Source organism: Phasianus colchicus, chromosome 33, assembly GCF_987193195.1.
Source record: "Phasianus colchicus chromosome 33, bPhaCol1.hap1.1, whole genome shotgun sequence".
NCBI lineage: Eukaryota > Metazoa > Chordata > Aves > Galliformes > Phasianidae > Phasianus > Phasianus colchicus.
In genome coordinates, this window is record NC_143468.1 from 3139004 (window position 1) to 3155095 (window position 16092).

Below are 16092 nucleotides of genomic sequence, written 5' to 3' on the forward strand. Positions count from 1 at the left end.
GGCGCCCCCTGCCGGCGGGACGCAGCGCGAGGCTTCGAGCGCCCACTTCCGGCACCGCAGCGCAGGCGTTATGGCGTCCCCTCCGGGCGCGTTGCGCACAGCCGGCCCGGCGCTTCTCTCGGCCCCCGCGCGTCGCGGCGCTCCGCCCCCAAAGGCCCGGAAGAGCCGATGGGGGGAAGGGGAGGCGGTCCGGCGGAGCCGCGTTGTGGGCGCGGCGGCTCTAGGCGGAGCGCGGCGGAGGGAGGCGCGGGAGTCACGGTGGCCGAGTGGTTAAGGCGTTGGACTCGAAATCCAATGGGGTTTCCCCGCACAGGTTCGAATCCTGTCCGTGACGGAACGTCCTTTTTACGCAGCGCCGTGGGAAGGCGGTCAGGGCTCTCGGCCGCCGCCATCGCTTTTTTGCGGGGCGGTTCCACACGCGCAGGCCGTGGGGCGGCTGCCGGCCCCGCCTTGGGGCGCTCCCCGCTCCCCTCCTCGAGCCCCGAGCAGCCACAGCCCCGCTACAGAAACCAGAACAGCGTTTATTGATCACTGACCCCCCCGGGGCGGGGGGAGCCCCGGAACCGCACCGTACAGACAGCGGGGGAGGGGAAAGGTCCGTAAAAAAAAAAAACAAACGACGAAACGAATGCAAATAAATTAAATTCCCACAGGGTGACCGTGACCGGGGTCAACGCACCCAACCGCGGCACTGCGAAATAAAACGGGGGGAGACAGGGCAGAAGGCCGAGAAGTACAAAATCATACAGAACCACGATCACGAGTGGCTGCAGAGGAGCAGCAGGGGGGCAGAAGGGGCACAGCGCCGCCCCCCGGGCCATTGCCAGACCCCCGCCCGCTCCCCCCTCCCCTGCGGCTCCCCCTGCCCACGGGTGCCCGGCTCTGCCTTTAGGGTCAATGGGGAAAGAGAGGCCAGGCCGGCCCCCAGGGACAGACACAGCCAAGCACAGGGCAGAAAACACGGAGCACAGGGAGGGGGCAGCCGGGGGCCGCAGGCACAGCGTGAGCCGGGGGGAGCAGCTTAGGGCTGGAAGTCCATGGGGCTGGAAGCCCAGCAGTACCTGGGGAGCAGCTGGAGCTCCTCTGCCCCCCTGAAGACACCAAGTGGGAAAACGGAGCTGCAGAGGGCAAACGGGGGTGGGCTGGGGTGGAGGCAGCGGTTATGGGGGGGGCGTGGAATCATTTCAGCCAGGAGGTGCGAGGGAGCAGCACCCAGCAGAGCTGTGAGCAGAGCCCGGCCGCGGGGAGCATCCACCCTGGGCCTCGGCCCCGTCCCCCTCCTCGGCACAAAGCATCGCTCTTCCAACGTCCTTTATATTTCCTCCACTCCGTGTGCAAAGATCATCACCAGCCCCGGCTCCAGCACCATGTCCTCCCCCATGTGCTGGTTCTCGCAGGCCATCACCACCACGGCCTGCTTGCCGGGGATGCGTTTGGCCACGTAGTTCTCGTAGTAACGCCGGTTCATCTGACGAGTCTCCAGCGTCGCCAGGCCCTGCGGCCAGTTCCGCTCGTGGGCGTTCTCAATCAGCTCGTTGATGATGGACGTGGGGCAGCCGCTCTCCACCAGCGAGCGTTTGATGACGGCCTGCAGCACGGCGTCCGGAGTGGAGATCATCCCGCCCCACCGCGTCACACGGGCGGGCTGCAGGGAGTTCACCCACCTGGGGACAGACGCGGGGATAACTCAGTGCCCACCCAACACCAGGAGCTGCTCGAGGGAATGCCAGCTCCTCCCCTCTCTGTTCTAACCCGGCTTTGTTAAGCGGAGCCCTTCCTCCCTCCTAAAGGCAGAGGAAGAAGGAACAGCACCAGGTCCCCTTCCTCCTATCTTTCTCATGAGGAGGAAGGAATGTGGCAGCTTCCTGCTCCTGGACAGGATGCAGGTGGAGGAATCACAAAGGTCAGGATCCATTGTGCAACCCGCTTGTGTGCCACTCCCCAGCACAAACAGCCCGCAGCCACCCTCGTGCTGTGTGACAGGAAGGCACACAAAGTGTTTCCTTCTGCAGCAGCACCTTCACCCCCTCTCAAAGCTGCCTGCGTCCCAGCTCCGCTCCCCAGCTCCCAGCGAGCAGCACGAGAGCCAGCACTTACTCCAGGATCTCGTTGTACTCGATGGTCTCCTCCAGGTTCTGCAGGTTGGGGTTGACGCTGCGGATAGCACGCATGTAGGCCTTCAGCAGCTGAATGTCGCGTTTCTAGGAGAGGAAGAACATGGAGGGGGCTGTGGCAGGCAGCAGCACTGCAGCAGGACATCCCAGCATCACTGTTTGTGGCATTTGCTGGGCTCACAGGTAAGACCATGGACCTACCTGCTCTGCCAGCTGATGCTTGTGTTCTGCTGAGGTCTTCTCCAGCTCAGCAATTCTGGTCTGCTGCTGCTGCACCACGGATCTTAAATGCTTGATGCAGTTGTGGTTTGGCAGCTCGTCTTTGGGCATTTCCAAGCTGTGGAGCAACACGAAAAGGTGGGGACCCCACATTATGGAAAAGTGCATACCAGAGCACTTGGTATGAGTGCATAAACAATTTCCAGAACAAATCCAGCACTGGTGAACTCAAGGAGAGGTCCAGGAAGCACTGCAACCTCCAAAAGGTTTAGGAGGGGAAGGCTATGGGAAGAAACCACCACTTGGTCCTTCCTCCCCCAAAGCAGACAGCATTAGGCAGCCCACAGACCTGACCCAAACTGACTCCACCCCAGGAGATCTGACGGTCCTCAAGCCAGCACTGCTGCCTGGCTGGGTGTTTACAGCACCTGAGTGGGCAGAGTATCGGCACTAACTGCACTGCTGCCGAGGCCAGAGCTGCCACCCACTGCTCCTGGCTCTGGGTGACACGTAGGAGGGAGCAGAGCTCACACTGGAGCTCAGCCCAGGCTGGTATGGCCTTAGGAAGACGTACAAAGGCACCTGTTTTCCAGCACCTGACACCCAAAGCCTAGCAGCGAGCCAAAGAGCCACAGGTTGTGAAACAAGTTGAAAAGGAAACGGGTTTGATGCAAAACCTTTCTGCAGCACTGCAGCCTTCACAGCCCTGCCGTGTGCCCCTACAGCAAAGGGGTGTAGAGAGCAGCCCCAGCGCCCCATCCTGAGCCTGTGGCCCTCACTCTGCCCATCCCTGCATCCCTACACAGACCACGAAGGAGGAGGTCGCAGCCCCCCAAGGCATCCATCCTCACCCGCATCCCTGCTCGCAGGTCACGGGGCGCTTGGGGTTGTGCTCGCAGTCGTTGAGGTGAGACATCAGGTTGTCCAGTCGCACTACAGCCGTGCAGCCAAACACAGCATTGTCACAGGTGATCTGCAGCTTGGAGAGCATATTGCGCATAATGCGCGGCACGGGGCGGAGGTGGGCAACCGTCACCACGCTGCGGTCCACGGGGCAGGTCTGCTGCTGGGAGAACCACTGGGTGATGCAGGCATTGCAGAAGGCGTGCTCACAGTGAGGAGCCTGCAGGGAGAGGAGCAGAGGGCTGTGTTACTTGGAGCTGGGGAGGCACAGCTCTGATTCGATCAGTCAAGAAACTGATCGGCTCCATCCTATTTAAGTCCTGTTCAGTTTCAAGTGAGGCTGCACTCGGGCACTAAGGCATTCAATGTGGCTACAGCTAAATGCTGCTGGGGGAATACAGAACCTGAAGAGCAGAGAATGGACAGGTCCCAGGCTGAGCCCAATCCCACTCAGGCAGCAGCATGCTGGCACCCTGTGGGGCTGCTCAAGCTGCAGAGCACAGGACGTCTGCCAAACCCTGCTGTGCCCCACAGAGCGGTGTGCTGGCACCAGGGCTGTGGGTCACCCGAGCTCTTCCTAACCCACACTGCTGCTAAGAAAACTGGGAACCCGCTGAGCTCACCTCATGCTGTGCAGCCCATCACCTCCCCCAGACTTCCAGAGGTCTGCAGCTGGAAACCTACCTGGACCGGCTCCTCCAGGACCCCGCTGCAGATGGGGCATATAAGGTCTTCATCAACATCCCCCTGAAAGCGTGCTACATCATACCCCATTGCTCATCACCGATGCCAGAACCCTGGGGACAGAAAAAGACACCAGGTCAGGAGCAGTGGCACAGAGCCGTGGCTGCAGCGTGGGGAGAAGCCCCATCTGTGTGCTCTGAGCTGCTCCTCCATTCTGCTCTCCCACTCGTTGTTACTAATCCTGCTGCAGTTCTCCTGCTTGCTGGTTGTTTTTTTTTTCCCCCCGTTGCACAGCTCTGTTTGCAGGGTGGAGGGGAAGGCAGCAGAGAGCCTCCAGGGAGCGAGGGCAGTCCTGCAGGCCAGGGTGGGTTCTCAGGTGCTGAGCCCCCTCAGCAGCAGCCTGGAGCACCGCCCAGCAACACCCACTGCTCCATGCCAGGAGGCAGCACAAAGGGCTCCTTTGATGGAGGAGGGGTGGGGGAAGTCCCTGTGTTGGAGTTTGCAATGCAGATAACAGCATGAGGCTGTGGGGAGAGCCCATCCCGAGTCCTCCCTGCACCTTTGGACAGGTGCTCATCTCCTCAGCTGGGAAGGGGCCCCAGTTCCTTCCCACCTCTTTAGGAGCTGCTCATGCTGCAAATCCCAGCTCCTCCAGCACATCTAGGTTGGGTTAGAACCCACAGGAAGGGCAGACACGGGCATGGAGGGCCCAGCACAGCAGCTCCTCTTGTTGGCACAGCACCAACTTTGCTCTCATCATCATTCACCTCCAAACCTCTGACGTGCAGCATCACCCCTCCAACAAGCAGCAGGGCAAGGCCTGGCACCCGCTCAGCAGTGACAGGAGCAGAGGGCAGAACACAAACCCTGACACCCAGCCACACCAGCTGCCAAACAGCACGGCACCAGAACCTCCTCCAGAAGTGTTGCAACACCGGCAACAGTGAGCCCAAGAGCCTCAGGATTCCCCTCATGCCTCAGCCCAGCTGCTTCCCCCTTCTGCAAGAGATCATCTGCAGGGCTTTGCAGCGAGGAGTGCTCTGCTCCTTTTGCAGTGGAGAGCTGAAAGCATCTGTGATGCCTGAGCAAGGAGCTGGAAACCCAACCTCTTCCTGGCACACCCTGAGGTGACACTGAGCTGCGTGCAGGACACCAGATACACTCATACCTGCAGGAGGGCCCTAAGGAGGTATTGCGTGGCTGATGAGAGCCTCCTCAGCACCCACCCACTGAGGTGGAGGTCCTCATGGCTCCCAGGGAGGACAGGAGGGGCTGCATCAGTGCCTGGCACTTTGCAGCTGGGACAGCTCGCAAGAAACCTGTTCTGTGCTCTTAAGAATCTTTTCCTGATTTTATCAGCTTTGTGAGCCAAAAGAAATACAATTAGAACCAGAAAGCAAGAGGGAAAAGGGGGGGGGGGGAGAAGGGGAGGAAAAACAACACATGGATGCAAGAGGGGCCGTTCTGCAGCAGCTGGAGCCCAGCACAGAGCCAGGACCACAGCGGCCCTGTCGGCTCACACTGTGTGTGTTCTGGGGCAGCGTGTGCTCTGATGTCACAGTTCCCTGCTGAGAGTAAATACAGAGCATCTCCCGGGGGCTGCAGGGTTCCGATGCTGCCTCGCTGCTTCCAAGGGGAAAAAACGAGACCTGGGGGCTTAAAGGAGTCACAGTTTGGCAGCAGCTGGCTCACAGCCCCCAGACCAGCACCCACGAGGTGGATTCTGCCCTGGCTCAGGGCAGGAGGCAGCCCCACACAGAGCTCTGTGCTGGAGATCCACAAGAGGAGGATTGGACCCACGCACGTGGCACAGCCCAGAGCTGGCTGACGCCCCTCGCACGTCCTGGCTGCCCCACATTTGGGTTCTCCAGACCCACAGCGCCATGAGGGGCAGCCCCAGGACCACACGCATGGCACAGCTCTGACCCACCCTCTGCATCACCCTGTGTTGTGTCTGCATTCAGCTTGCCAGCACACAGGGTGAGCCTGTGTGGTGCTGTGGCTTTCCCAGGAATTCCTGCACAGACCCGATGCTGGCCGCAACCAAACTGAAGCTTGATTGATTTACAGCGCTAACGAGCATCTTGGTTCTCACTTCCTAATCCTTCAGAGGGTTACCACCCACTTGAACATCACTGCTGAGCTCACGGCCTTGTTTTTAAACAATGGTCACAGCGTTAATTCATTCCTTCCCCAAACTGTGCTCAGAAATCCGATGGGTTGAGCATGTTCACTGTGGGCCCATACCCCAAAAATCACTGTCACCCCCCCCAAAAGAGCCTCCCTCAGTGGAGGTGCTGCTCCAAAGCCTTTAACCACTTAACGGAGATGCCAACAACAACCAAGAGCCACGCATGGAGTTCCAATGCCTGCTACTTTGATTCAGGAGGCCACGGGCAAAACGCACAGCAAATAATGACTAACATTTAATTAAAAGCCCAAAGCGCAGCGAGCACAAATCAAGCAGCTCTTCCCATCATGACTTTTTCCTCCAGTGCCCATCTTCTCCAACACCAATACGCACCCAAACAGCACCTCCTAAACCCCAAATCCACGTGCCTCAGGTTTGTACAGAGGGATACACAACCAGACAGAGACCTCAGCTGGAAGCTTTGCCCTTTCTGCTGCAGCTTTTGGTGTCCTTCCCACCCTTCCTGCCCCCTGGGAACCCAGGCATGAGCTGAGCAAGGTGCTGAGCACCAGGCTCTGAGCACCCAGGGCCACTCGAGCCCCATCCACCCAGCACAGCCTGCTCTCCAGCACCAGCACTGAGCTCTGACACATTCTACAAACTCCAGAGAGCTCTGAGGAATGCAGCACAGCTCGCTGCCACAGCCCTCGGGTCGGGAGGAAAGGGTTCCCTGGAAATGCCAGGGGCAGAAACGCAGCCCTGCTGTGCTTACAGTGATGGGCTCCAAGCAGGACCTGCAACCAAGCAGCTCTACCACACGTTCTATTTTCCAGCCTGTTCCTATGGTGCCAAGGAACCAAGAGACAGAAAGCCTAAAATGAAACTAAGCCGGGCCACATTCCCCCACACAAGACAGGGAAACCAAAGAGCTTCACGCCTTCGTTTGGATGCCAGGGCTGTGTTTATAGCTGCTGAACAACCCCATCCTCACAGCAGAACAGCCAGGATCCCATCCAGCAAGCAGTGGTTCCTGTTTTCCACCAGCAGGAGCCCACACAGGCAGCAGTTGGCCCAGCACCAAGCGACAGATCGGGGCAAAGCAGGAGGGATCCGAGCTGCCCCACTCCCCCACTCCCACCTCCAGCTCCTTGCAAAGCTCTGCTCTGCCTGCAGCAATCCCTGCCAGCTTTCGGGACGCTTTCCCAAAGCACCACGTCTGCCTGCAGCTTTGGTTAGCAAAGCTCTTTCCCCACGAATTGCAGCGAATTTGGCTTTTTGAGAGAGCTCTGGAAATTCCAGCGTCTGCTTTTCTCATTCCAGAGCACCAATTGAAAGCAGGGATGCAGAAACCAGGCAGGGGCAGTTCTGCAATCCAGTTTGGCAGGACTCTGAAACTGGGGACTCTCTGAAATTTAAGGAAGATTTTTCTATTTCCCCGCAGACATTAATTCACAACAAAGGGCATTTAACAGCATTAGAACAAAACTGTGTTCTTTGCCATGCCCAGACCTCTGCCTTGCAGTCTGAGGTCTCCAAACAGTGATCTGCATAAATCTGCCAGAGCAGAGGCTGAGCAGCTGCAGGAACAGCCGCACTGCCAGCTGCACAGGGACCCTCACAGGGTTTGCACGTGGACCCATAGAGAGCCTGAGGAGCAAAACTGCAGCTTCAAAGACCCCTGCAGCAGGCAATGCTGGGCCTGCATGGAGAGCAGCAGCCCTTTGCGTGCTGAGACCCCACGTGTGTGGGAAGAAACCCACGGCCTGCACACAGATATGGGAAAATAGAATCGTATCATAGACTGGCCTGGGTTGAAAAGGAGCACAATGCTCACCCAGCTCCAACCCCCTGCTGTGTGCAGGTCGCCAACCAGCAGCCCAGGCTGCCCAGAGCCACATCCAGCCTGGCCTTGGATGCCTGCAGGGATGGGGCATCCACAGCCTCCTTGGGCAACCTGTTCCAGTGCCTCACCACCCTCTGGATGAAAACTTCCTCCTCATATCCAACCTAAACCTCCCCTGGCTCAGTTTAAAGCCGTTCCCCCTTGTCCCATCACCATCCACCCTCACAAACAGCCATTCCCCTCCTGTTTACAAGCTCCCTTCAAGTACTGGAAGGCCACAATGAGGCGAGCCTTCTCTTTTCCAGGCTAAACAAGCCCAACCCTCAACCTTTCCCCATAGGATAAGTAAAGAAAAGCTTTGGGCTGCTTTACCTTCCGTGGCAGAATTCCTCCCTGAGCGGCGCAGAGGCAGGGCTGGCGCTGGGTCACTCTTTCCAGGGAGGCTCTCCCAGTGGCCCATCTTTCCCCCTTCCTCCTCTCACAACACAAACATCGCTCTGCGAGGGCCGTGAGCCGCTGCCAACGGAGAGCTGGGAGGCCCGAGGGATCTGAGAGCAGGGGAGAAAAGCAGGAGGGGAAAGTGAGGAGGGCAGGGAGAGGCGCCGCGCAGGGCCGTGCCCAGCCCTGCCCCCCCCGGGACGAAACCCCTCCGCGCATCACCGCCGTGCGGAGCCCGGCTGCCGCCGGTGACTCTCATCCTTCTGGTTACGCAACCTCGCTAAAAATAGCTCTCCCCAAACGCGATTTCCGACTCAAATCCAAGCGTTTCTCGCAGCGCCGCGGGGAGCGGACGGAACCGCCGGGAACGAAGGAGCCGCCGGTGCCGGGCAGCCCCACGTCGGGGGGCGGCGGGACGCCACGAGCGGCCCATCCCCCTCCCGGACGCCCTCAGGCCCTTCGTGCCGAGCGCGGCCCCCGGCAGCGCCTCCGCCACGGCACCGAGCGCCGCTCCGACAGCCCGACGGGACCCCGGGACCGGGAGCGGCCCCACGAGGCCGCGGGGCCCAACCCGGGCCGGGCCGCATCGCCGGAGCTCCGCCGCTCCGCCCCGATCTCCCCCGCCCCGACCCCCAGCCGCAGCCCCGCGCTCACCTCCTGCCCCCGCCCGGCCCCGGCGCGCTGCTACGCGACCCCCGCCCCGCCGGAAGCTGCCGCCCCGCTGCGGACCGGAAGCGACGCTCCGAGCGCTGAACTCGATGGTCGCGCTGGGAATGAGCGCGGGCGCTGGGCGGGGCAAAGGCGGGACGACCCAGAGATCCGCGCCCCCTCGTCCCGCCCGCCCAGCGCCGCTATTGGTCGAAAGCGTGGGTCGTTCGCAGCGCGCAGCGCGCTGATTGGCTGCGACCCGTGGCGGCGGGGTCACTTCCGGGAATGCCCGCGGCGGCGGCGCTCCGGCAGGTCAGCGGGCGGGGGGGGGGCGAGCCGCGCGGGGTGGCGGGGCGGGGCGAGAGCGCCCCCTGGCGGTGGGGTGGATGGGCGGAGGAGGCCCGGTGCCGCCATCCCCGGAGCCACAGCGCCGGAGCCCGGCGGTCCCGGCCCAGCCGTGCGGTCCCGGTGCTGCTGCCGGTCCGCCCGACGGCCCCAACCCGCTGCTCCTCGCCCCCCCCCCCGCACTGCGATGTTGCGGTGCCCCCTCCCACGTCCCCCTCCGGTGTCCCGGTCCCGATGTGCCGCTCACGAGCTCTGCCCGCACTCTCCCGCTCCGGCTGTTGCCCCATTCGGTGCCCCGTCGGCGTTCCGGTCCCTGCGCCCCCCCCCACATCCCCATCCCCGGTGCCCATCAGTGCCCCCGAGCCCCCCCCACTCCGGCATCCCATTGCTCCTCCCGCCCCCCCACATCCCGGGGCCCCCAGCGCTCCCACCATCCCTGATATCCCGGTCCCGGTTCCGTCCCGTTCCCCCCCCCCCACCGCAGGGCCCCCCCCGGCACCATGAGCACCGAGACCTTCGTGAAGGACATCAAACCGGGGCTGAAGAACCTCAACCTCATCTTCATCGTCCTGGAGACGGGTGGGTGCCCCCCCCTCAGCCCCCAGACCCCCCCGGGACCCCAGCAGCCCTGACCCCGTTCCCTCCCCCCCCCCCCCCAATAAAAGGCCGTGTGACGAAGACGAAGGACGGCCACGAGGTGCGGACGTGTAAAGTGGCCGACAAGACGGGCAGCATCAACATCTCGGTGTGGGACGACGTGGGGAACCTCATCCAGCCAGGGGACATCATCCGCCTCACCAAGGGGTACGGGACCCTACGTCTGTAGGACCCCACAGCTGTGGGACCCCGCACCTACTGGGACCCTGTACCTGCAGGACCCTATAACTATGGCACCCTGCATCTATTGGGACCCTATGTGTGTAGGACCCTATAAGATCGGGACCTTGTATCTGTAGAACCCCAGAACTAGGTGACCCCGCACCTGTTGGGACCCCATACCTGTAGGACCCATAACTATGACACCCTGCACCTACTGGGACCCTATGTCTGTAAGACCCCATAACTACGGGACCTCACATCTATTGGGACCCTGTATTTCTAGGACCCTATAAGATTGGGACCTTGTATCTGTAGAACCCCATAAATAGGCAACCCCGCACCTGTGGGGACCCTGTACCTGTAGGATCCCATAACTATGGGACCACGTACCTATTGGACCCTATATCTATAGAGCCCTGTATCTATGGGACCCCGCACCTACTGGGGCCCTATATCTCTAGGACCCTATAAGTGTGGGATCCCCCCCCACCCCACTGACAGCCCCATCCCTGCACCCACAGCTACGCCTCCGTCTTCAAGGGCTGCCTGACGCTGTACACAGGGCGTGGAGGGGACCTGCAGAAGATTGGCGAGTATGGAGGCCGGGGGGGGTGTACGGGGGGGTCAGGGGGCTTGGGGGGGTGTTGGGGCAGGCTGGGTCCCACTGCCCCCCCCCGACCCCCCCGCAGGTTCTGCATGGTGTACTCTGAGGTGCCCAACTTCAGCGAGCCCAACCCCGAATATGTGGCACAGCAGAGCAAAGGGGTGAGTGGGGTGCTGAGATGGGGGGGGTAAGAGATGGGGGTGGTTGGGGACATCTGGAGGGGATGGGGGCATTGTGGGGGATGGGAACATTGGGGGGGGGTATTGGGAGGGGGGATACTGGGGAGAAATGAAGCCAACAGGGATGTTTGGGGTGGATGGGGGCATCTGGGAGGAATGGGGACTTTGTGGAGGGATTTGGGGGGATTTTTGTGGTGGGATGGGGACATTTCATGGGGCATGGGGACATTTGGGGGGGTGATGTTGCACCCCCACCCCACCCCAGTGCTGCCTGCCCCCACAGACCCCAAATGAGAATGCGACGACGGCCGCCCCGCAGAGCACCCCAGGTCCCCCCCCGCCCACAGCCGCAGCCCCCGACAGCCAGAATGGAAACGGGCTGAGCCCGGGGGGTCCCACGCACCCCCCCAGCGCCCCCCCGCACCCCCCCAGTGGCCGCATCACCCGCAGCCAACCTGGGCACCCCCCCGGCCCCCCTGGCCCCGTCAGCAACGGCAAAGAGACCCGGAGAAGCAGCAAGAGATAACAGGTCTGGACTGTGCTGCGGGGGGGTCCCGGCCCCCAGCACCCCCCCAGCCTACAGCCTGGGGAACCCCCCCCCCTCGTGCCAAGTCCTGGCCAGGAGGGGCTGAGCTGCATGGCAGCCCTGTGATTGGGGGGGGGGCACAGCCCCGTGTCCCCCAGCCGCCCCCCACCCGCGGCTTTTTGGGGGTGTCAATAAAGGTGGAATTCCCCCCCCCTCACGCCTCGCCTGCTCTGTTCCCACTGCCCTGGGGGGGGTCCGTGCCCCCCGCAGCCGCTGGGCCCTCCCCCCCGCGGCCCCTCCCGGGGTTGGGTTTGCACAGGTGACCCTTGCCCGCCCCCCCCCTCCCCCGGTTGGGGCGCAGCAGACGGCGCGGCTGCAGCTCGGGGACGGGGGCGGTCAGCTGTGCTCCCCCCGGCCCCCCCAGGCGGCACAGCGCAGCTCCCCCCCCCCTTCCTGGTCTCCAGGTGAGCACTGGGGCGGGGGAGCGGGGGGGATGCAGAGGATTCCGACGCGGGATGGAACCGGCACTGGGTGACACTGAGGACCACGTGCCCCGGGGGGGACATGGGGGACCCCACACTGCAGAGGGGTGAGCAGGGGGGGGTTGTGCCTGTCCCCAGCCCCACTACTTGGCCCACCTGCAGGAGGTTGGGGGGGGCCCCACGGCACCTCACTGTGCCCCCACCCCCAATCCCTGTTCCTGCACTGGGGTTGGGGCTCCCGGACACGGAGGGGGGGGGGGGGGCTGCTCCCCGCATCCCGGCTGTAGAGCAGAGGAAGGGGGGGGAGAGGGACGGGGGCTGCGGCCGTGGGGTGTTTTGGGGTGGGGGTGCGTGTGCCCCGCTGGGGGGCGGCCGGGCCCCCCCACGTTATCTCCCTGTGCGGTGAAACATTAACTGCCGCCACAAAGGCTGCCCGGTTGCAAAACCTCCGTCAAGGACGAGCGGCACCGCGTGTCCCCCCCCCAGCGCTGTCCCCACGGGGGTCGCGGCACTGCGTGTCCCCCCCGTCCCCCGTCCCCAAAGCCCCGGACCGGACGCGTGGCCGTGGGTCGGGATCCCGACGCCGTCTGTTGTTTCCCAGCCGTCCCCTCGGGCGGACGGACGGACGGACAGACAGACGGACGGATGGCAGCGGGGTGCGTATGTGGGGGGCTGAGGCACGGGGGAGGTTTTTGGGTGGTGGGGGGACTTGGAGCGCAGGTCCCACCGTGCTTTAACAGGGCACAGATCTCCATCCCCGACGTCCCCACGCTGACATCGCACCTCCGACCCCAGCGTGGGGTGTGCAGAGGGGAAACTGAGGCACGGGGGGGGACTCAGGGGGAGGAACCCTCAGCCACGGGGGAAACTGAGGCACGGGGAGGGGATGGAACCCGCGGGCGCCCTGACGGCCCCACGCTGACGCCGCTTCCTCCCCCCCTCCCAACCCGCAGCTCGGCCGTCGGGACCCCGCGACCCCCGCGCCCCCCCGGGCTTCTGCTGCTGCTGTGTGCGTGGCTGCTGCCGCTGCTGGGGGGCGCGGGGGCTCGGGGGGAAGCGGAGCCGTCGGCGCTGCCCGAAGACGCCGCGCAGGAGCACGGCTATTACCTGCAGCAGCTCTTCGGGCTGTACGGAGCCAACGGGACGCTGCCGTCGGCGGGGTTGGCGCGGCTGCTGGGCAGCCTGGGGCTCGGGAGGGTGCAGGTGGTGCGCATCCAACACGAGGAGATGGGCCACGGCCACGTCAGCCACCTCGACCTCCTGGAGGTGCAGGAGGAGCGGCACCGGCATCGCCACCCGGCCTGGGAGCACGGCAGCGGGGAGGCTGCCAGGGACCGCCCCCCCAGGTGCCCCCCCGGGACCCCCCCCCAGGTGCTCCCCCCGGTACCGTCCCCCCGAACGCCCCTTCCCACGTACCCACGCCCCAGGTACTCCCCATTCACGCCCCTCCCTCGTTCCTCCCCCGGTCCCTCCCTTTGATATCCCCCCCCCCCCCCAGATAGAGGTACCCCCGTTGCCCCTCACACAGATACCCCCCCCATGCTATTATCCTCTCCCCACCCCGTGCTCTGTTCCCCCCTCCCCACCCCGAGGCTCACCCCGCTCCCACCCCCACAGCCCCGCACCCACCTGGACGGAGCCCCCCAGTCCCAGGACCACTCCTGGGGGCCGCAGTGCCCCCCACCCCCCCCAGATGGACCCCTCCAGCTTGGGGCTGCTGGGCCGCGTGCTGGGCTTGGACCACTCCGGATATGACCATGCACATGACTCCGTGAGTTGGGCTGGGGGCTGCGGAGCCCACATGGAGCCCCCCCAGCCCTGAGCATCCCCCCCCCCCGCAGTGCCTCAATGTGACGCAGCTGCTGCTGAACTTCGGGTTGGACGCAGCCTCACAGCTCACCCCGCAGCAGTTCACGCTGCTCTGCCCCGCGCTGCTCTACCAGATCGACAGCCGGGTCTGCATCCACCACCGCGACGAGGTGACGTGGTCCCCAACAGGGGGGGCCCTGTGGCCAGGTAACCCCAACCCAGGCTCTGTCCTGGGCTCCCAGCCCTGAGCCGTTCATCCCGGAGTCCCCCATCCCTCGATCCCCATCCCACAGTCCCTCTATCCCCATCCATCAGCTCCCTGTCCCCCAGTCCCCGCCTCTTGGTCCCCATCCTCCCATCCCCATCACCCCCCATCCCCAATCCCACGTCCCCATCCCACAGCCCCACCCTCGGTCCCCGTCCCCCTTCAGCCCCACCCCGCGCTCCTCCATCCCCGCATCCCTGTATCCCCACATCCCCACCTCCGCATTCCCGGTCCCGAGGTCCCCATCCTCACCCCGTCCCCACGCAGCTCTGGGTTGGGCTCTGCTGGCCGTCACCTTCATCAGCGTTCCATCGGCCGCGGCCGTGGCCGTGGTGCCGCTGCTGAGCCTCGGGCAGCTCCACGCTCTGCTGTCCTTCCTGGTGGCACTGGCGGTGGGGACGCTCTGCGGGGACGCCCTGCTGCACCTCTGGCCCCACGTAGGTACCCCCGTGGCAGCGGGACGGGCGGCACGGAGCGTGGCACGGCGCTGACCCCCGCCCCGCTGCAGGCTCAGGGGCAGCACCAGGAGCCGGCGGCGGTGCTGCGGGCGGTGCTGCAGGGCCTGGCGGTGCTGGGGGGTATCTACGTGCTGCTGCTGCTGGAGCTGCTGCTGGGAATGCTGCGCCGTCGCCGTGCCACCACGGTGGGAACCGCGGGCACCGGGAGGGCACGGGGGCACCGCTGAGTCCCGCTGTGCCCATCGCCTCTGCTCTCCTCCCAGCCCCGTCCCCACGGAGAGACCCCCGAGGCGGCCGCGGGGGTCCCGGCCACGCTGCGAGGCGGTAAGACCCCCACAGCCCCCCCCCCGCACCGCCAGCACCGACACCGTCACGCGCCGTGCGCCCCTCTCCACCCGCAGGCGCTGAGCTGCGCTGTCTGACGGCCCCGGAGGTGGAGGCGGAACCCAAGGGCCCCCCCGGACCCCACCATGGACACTCCCACGGCCCCGCGTTGCCCCCCAGCCCCGCGGCCGCTGATCTGGCGTGGATGGTGGTGCTGGGGGACGGCATCCACAACCTGACCGACGGGCTGGCCATCGGTGGGCAGCGGCGGGGGGCTGTGGGTGGTGACGGGGGGGGCACGAGGGGATGAGGACGCCCGGGGGGGGGGGGTGGGAGGTGCAAGCAGGCAAAGTGCCGGCTGTACGGGGGTAGGGGGTGTGCAGAGGGATGTAAAACACACAGATGGGCGCAGGGGGACGCGGTGACACGGGGCTGAGCACTGCTACACGGAGGTCCCCTCTTCCCGCAGGCGTCGCCTTCTCCCACAGCCTCCCCAGCGGCCTCAGCACCGCGCTGGCAGTGCTGTGCCACGAGCTGCCCCACGAGCTGGGTAAGGGCTCGGCACCCCCCGCCCCCAGACCCCCCAGACCCCCCACCCCACGCCCACCCTCCTCTCCCTGCAGGTGACCTCGCGGTGCTGCTGCAGGCAGGCACAGCCCCCCGCACGCTCCTGCTGCTCAACCTGCTCTCGGCGCTGCTCTCCTGCCTGGGGGCGGCCGTGGGGGCGGCCGTGGGGCAGAACGCGGCTCATCTCACCCCGTGGATCCTCACCGCCACCGCTGGCACCTTCCTCTACGTGGCTCTGGCTGACATGGTGAGGGCCGGCAGGGCTGGGGGCAGGGGGCCGTGCTGTGCCCCCCCCTGAGCCCCCACTCTGCCCCAGCTCCCCGAGGTGCTGCGGGGTCCCGGCGGGGGGACGTGGGGCCACTTCGTGCTGCAGAACGTGGGCTTCCTGCTGGGCAGCGGCATCATGCTGGGCATCGCGTTGGCCGAGGGCCACCTCAGCGCGTGGCTGCAGCCCTGAGGGGGCGGCCCCCATGCGCCCCCCACCCCGATGGCTGCAGGGACCCCCAAAACCCACCCCTGGGTTCGGACTTTCTCCCCTCCTCGCGGGACCCGTCTGCCAACCCGGATGTTTGCCAAGACGAAACGCGTGGAACCAACCCGGGGGGCTCCGTGGGTCGCAGCTGCCAGACCCCAACTCCACGTCCCCATGGAGGGGAGGGACAGCAGGGACAACATCGGGCCCCCACCCCTCCTCGGTGGCACTGCAGAGCTCCGGGTCTGGCAGCACCGACACG

General features: G+C 64.7%; 3 protein-coding genes and 1 non-coding gene across 5 annotated transcripts; 3 read left to right on the forward strand and 1 right to left on the reverse strand.

Annotated features, from left to right (window-relative positions):
• Window positions 1-252: 252 nt before the first annotated feature.
• Window positions 253-334, forward strand: TRNAS-CGA (transfer RNA serine (anticodon CGA)). The gene has a single exon. It is a non-coding gene; the product is annotated as a tRNA-Ser (tRNA).
• A 292-nt stretch (window positions 335-626) lies between these two features.
• RNF41 (ring finger protein 41) lies at window positions 627-9126 on the reverse strand. 2 transcript variants are annotated; one of them, XM_031610017.2, is made up of 7 exons: window positions 8987-9126; window positions 8267-8442; window positions 3921-4033; window positions 3185-3456; window positions 2316-2451; window positions 2098-2201; window positions 627-1664 (listed from the first exon to the last, which is right to left on the reverse strand). In XM_031610017.2, exons 3-7 carry the CDS (start codon window positions 4008-4010, stop codon window positions 1313-1315), a joined length of 954 nt encoding a protein of 317 aa, XP_031465877.1. In that variant the 5' UTR covers window positions 4011-4033; window positions 8267-8442; window positions 8987-9126; the 3' UTR covers window positions 627-1312. The 2 variants fall into 2 exon arrangements, with proteins under 2 accessions (XP_031465877.1, XP_031465878.1); XM_031610018.2 differs by lacking the exons at window positions 8267-8442; window positions 8987-9126 and adding an exon at window positions 5089-5454.
• Window positions 9127-9190: 64 nt separating this feature from the next.
• Window positions 9191-11670, forward strand: NABP2 (nucleic acid binding protein 2). The gene is made up of 6 exons (XM_090128527.1): window positions 9191-9292; window positions 9810-9904; window positions 9991-10129; window positions 10666-10737; window positions 10834-10909; window positions 11211-11670. Exons 2-6 carry the CDS (start codon window positions 9826-9828, stop codon window positions 11451-11453), a joined length of 609 nt encoding a protein of 202 aa, XP_089984653.1. The 5' UTR covers window positions 9191-9292; window positions 9810-9825; the 3' UTR covers window positions 11454-11670.
• Window positions 11671-12269: 599 nt separating this feature from the next.
• On the forward strand, window positions 12270-16069 carry SLC39A5 (solute carrier family 39 member 5). Its single transcript, XM_090128526.1, has 11 exons — window positions 12270-12591; window positions 12889-13281; window positions 13553-13706; window positions 13777-13951; window positions 14277-14446; window positions 14518-14652; window positions 14731-14791; window positions 14869-15048; window positions 15261-15341; window positions 15415-15605; window positions 15675-16069. The coding sequence occupies exons 1-11, from the start codon at window positions 12581-12583 to the stop codon at window positions 15813-15815; spliced, it is 1692 nt and encodes a 563-aa protein (XP_089984652.1). The 5' UTR covers window positions 12270-12580; the 3' UTR covers window positions 15816-16069.
• Window positions 16070-16092: the final 23 nt, after the last annotated feature.

Bases quoted from the DNA above. Each gene is read 5' to 3' on its own strand.
- RNF41 (XM_031610017.2), bottom strand. From the start codon at position 4,010: ATGGGGTATGATGTAGCACGCTTTCAGGGGGATGTTGATGAAGACCTT. The intron at 3,457-3,920 runs GTAGGTTTCCAG...CTCTCCCTGCAG, and splicing joins TCCTGGAGGAGCCGGTCCAG to GCTCCTCACTGTGAGCACGC. The intron at 2,202-2,315 runs GTAGGTCCATGG...TTCCTCTCCTAG, and splicing joins AGCATCAGCTGGCAGAGCAG to AAACGCGACATTCAGCTGCT.
- NABP2 (XM_090128527.1), top strand. From the start codon at position 9,826: ATGAGCACCGAGACCTTCGTGAAGGACATCAAACCGGGGCTGAAGAAC. The intron at 10,130-10,665 runs GTACGGGACCCT...CTGCACCCACAG, and splicing joins ATCATCCGCCTCACCAAGGG to CTACGCCTCCGTCTTCAAGG. The intron at 10,910-11,210 runs GTGAGTGGGGTG...CTGCCCCCACAG, and splicing joins TGGCACAGCAGAGCAAAGGG to ACCCCAAATGAGAATGCGAC.
- SLC39A5 (XM_090128526.1), top strand. The intron at 13,282-13,552 runs GTGCCCCCCCGG...CCACCCCCACAG, and splicing joins GCCAGGGACCGCCCCCCCAG to CCCCGCACCCACCTGGACGG. The intron at 15,049-15,260 runs GTGGGCAGCGGC...CTCTTCCCGCAG, and splicing joins GACCGACGGGCTGGCCATCG to GCGTCGCCTTCTCCCACAGC.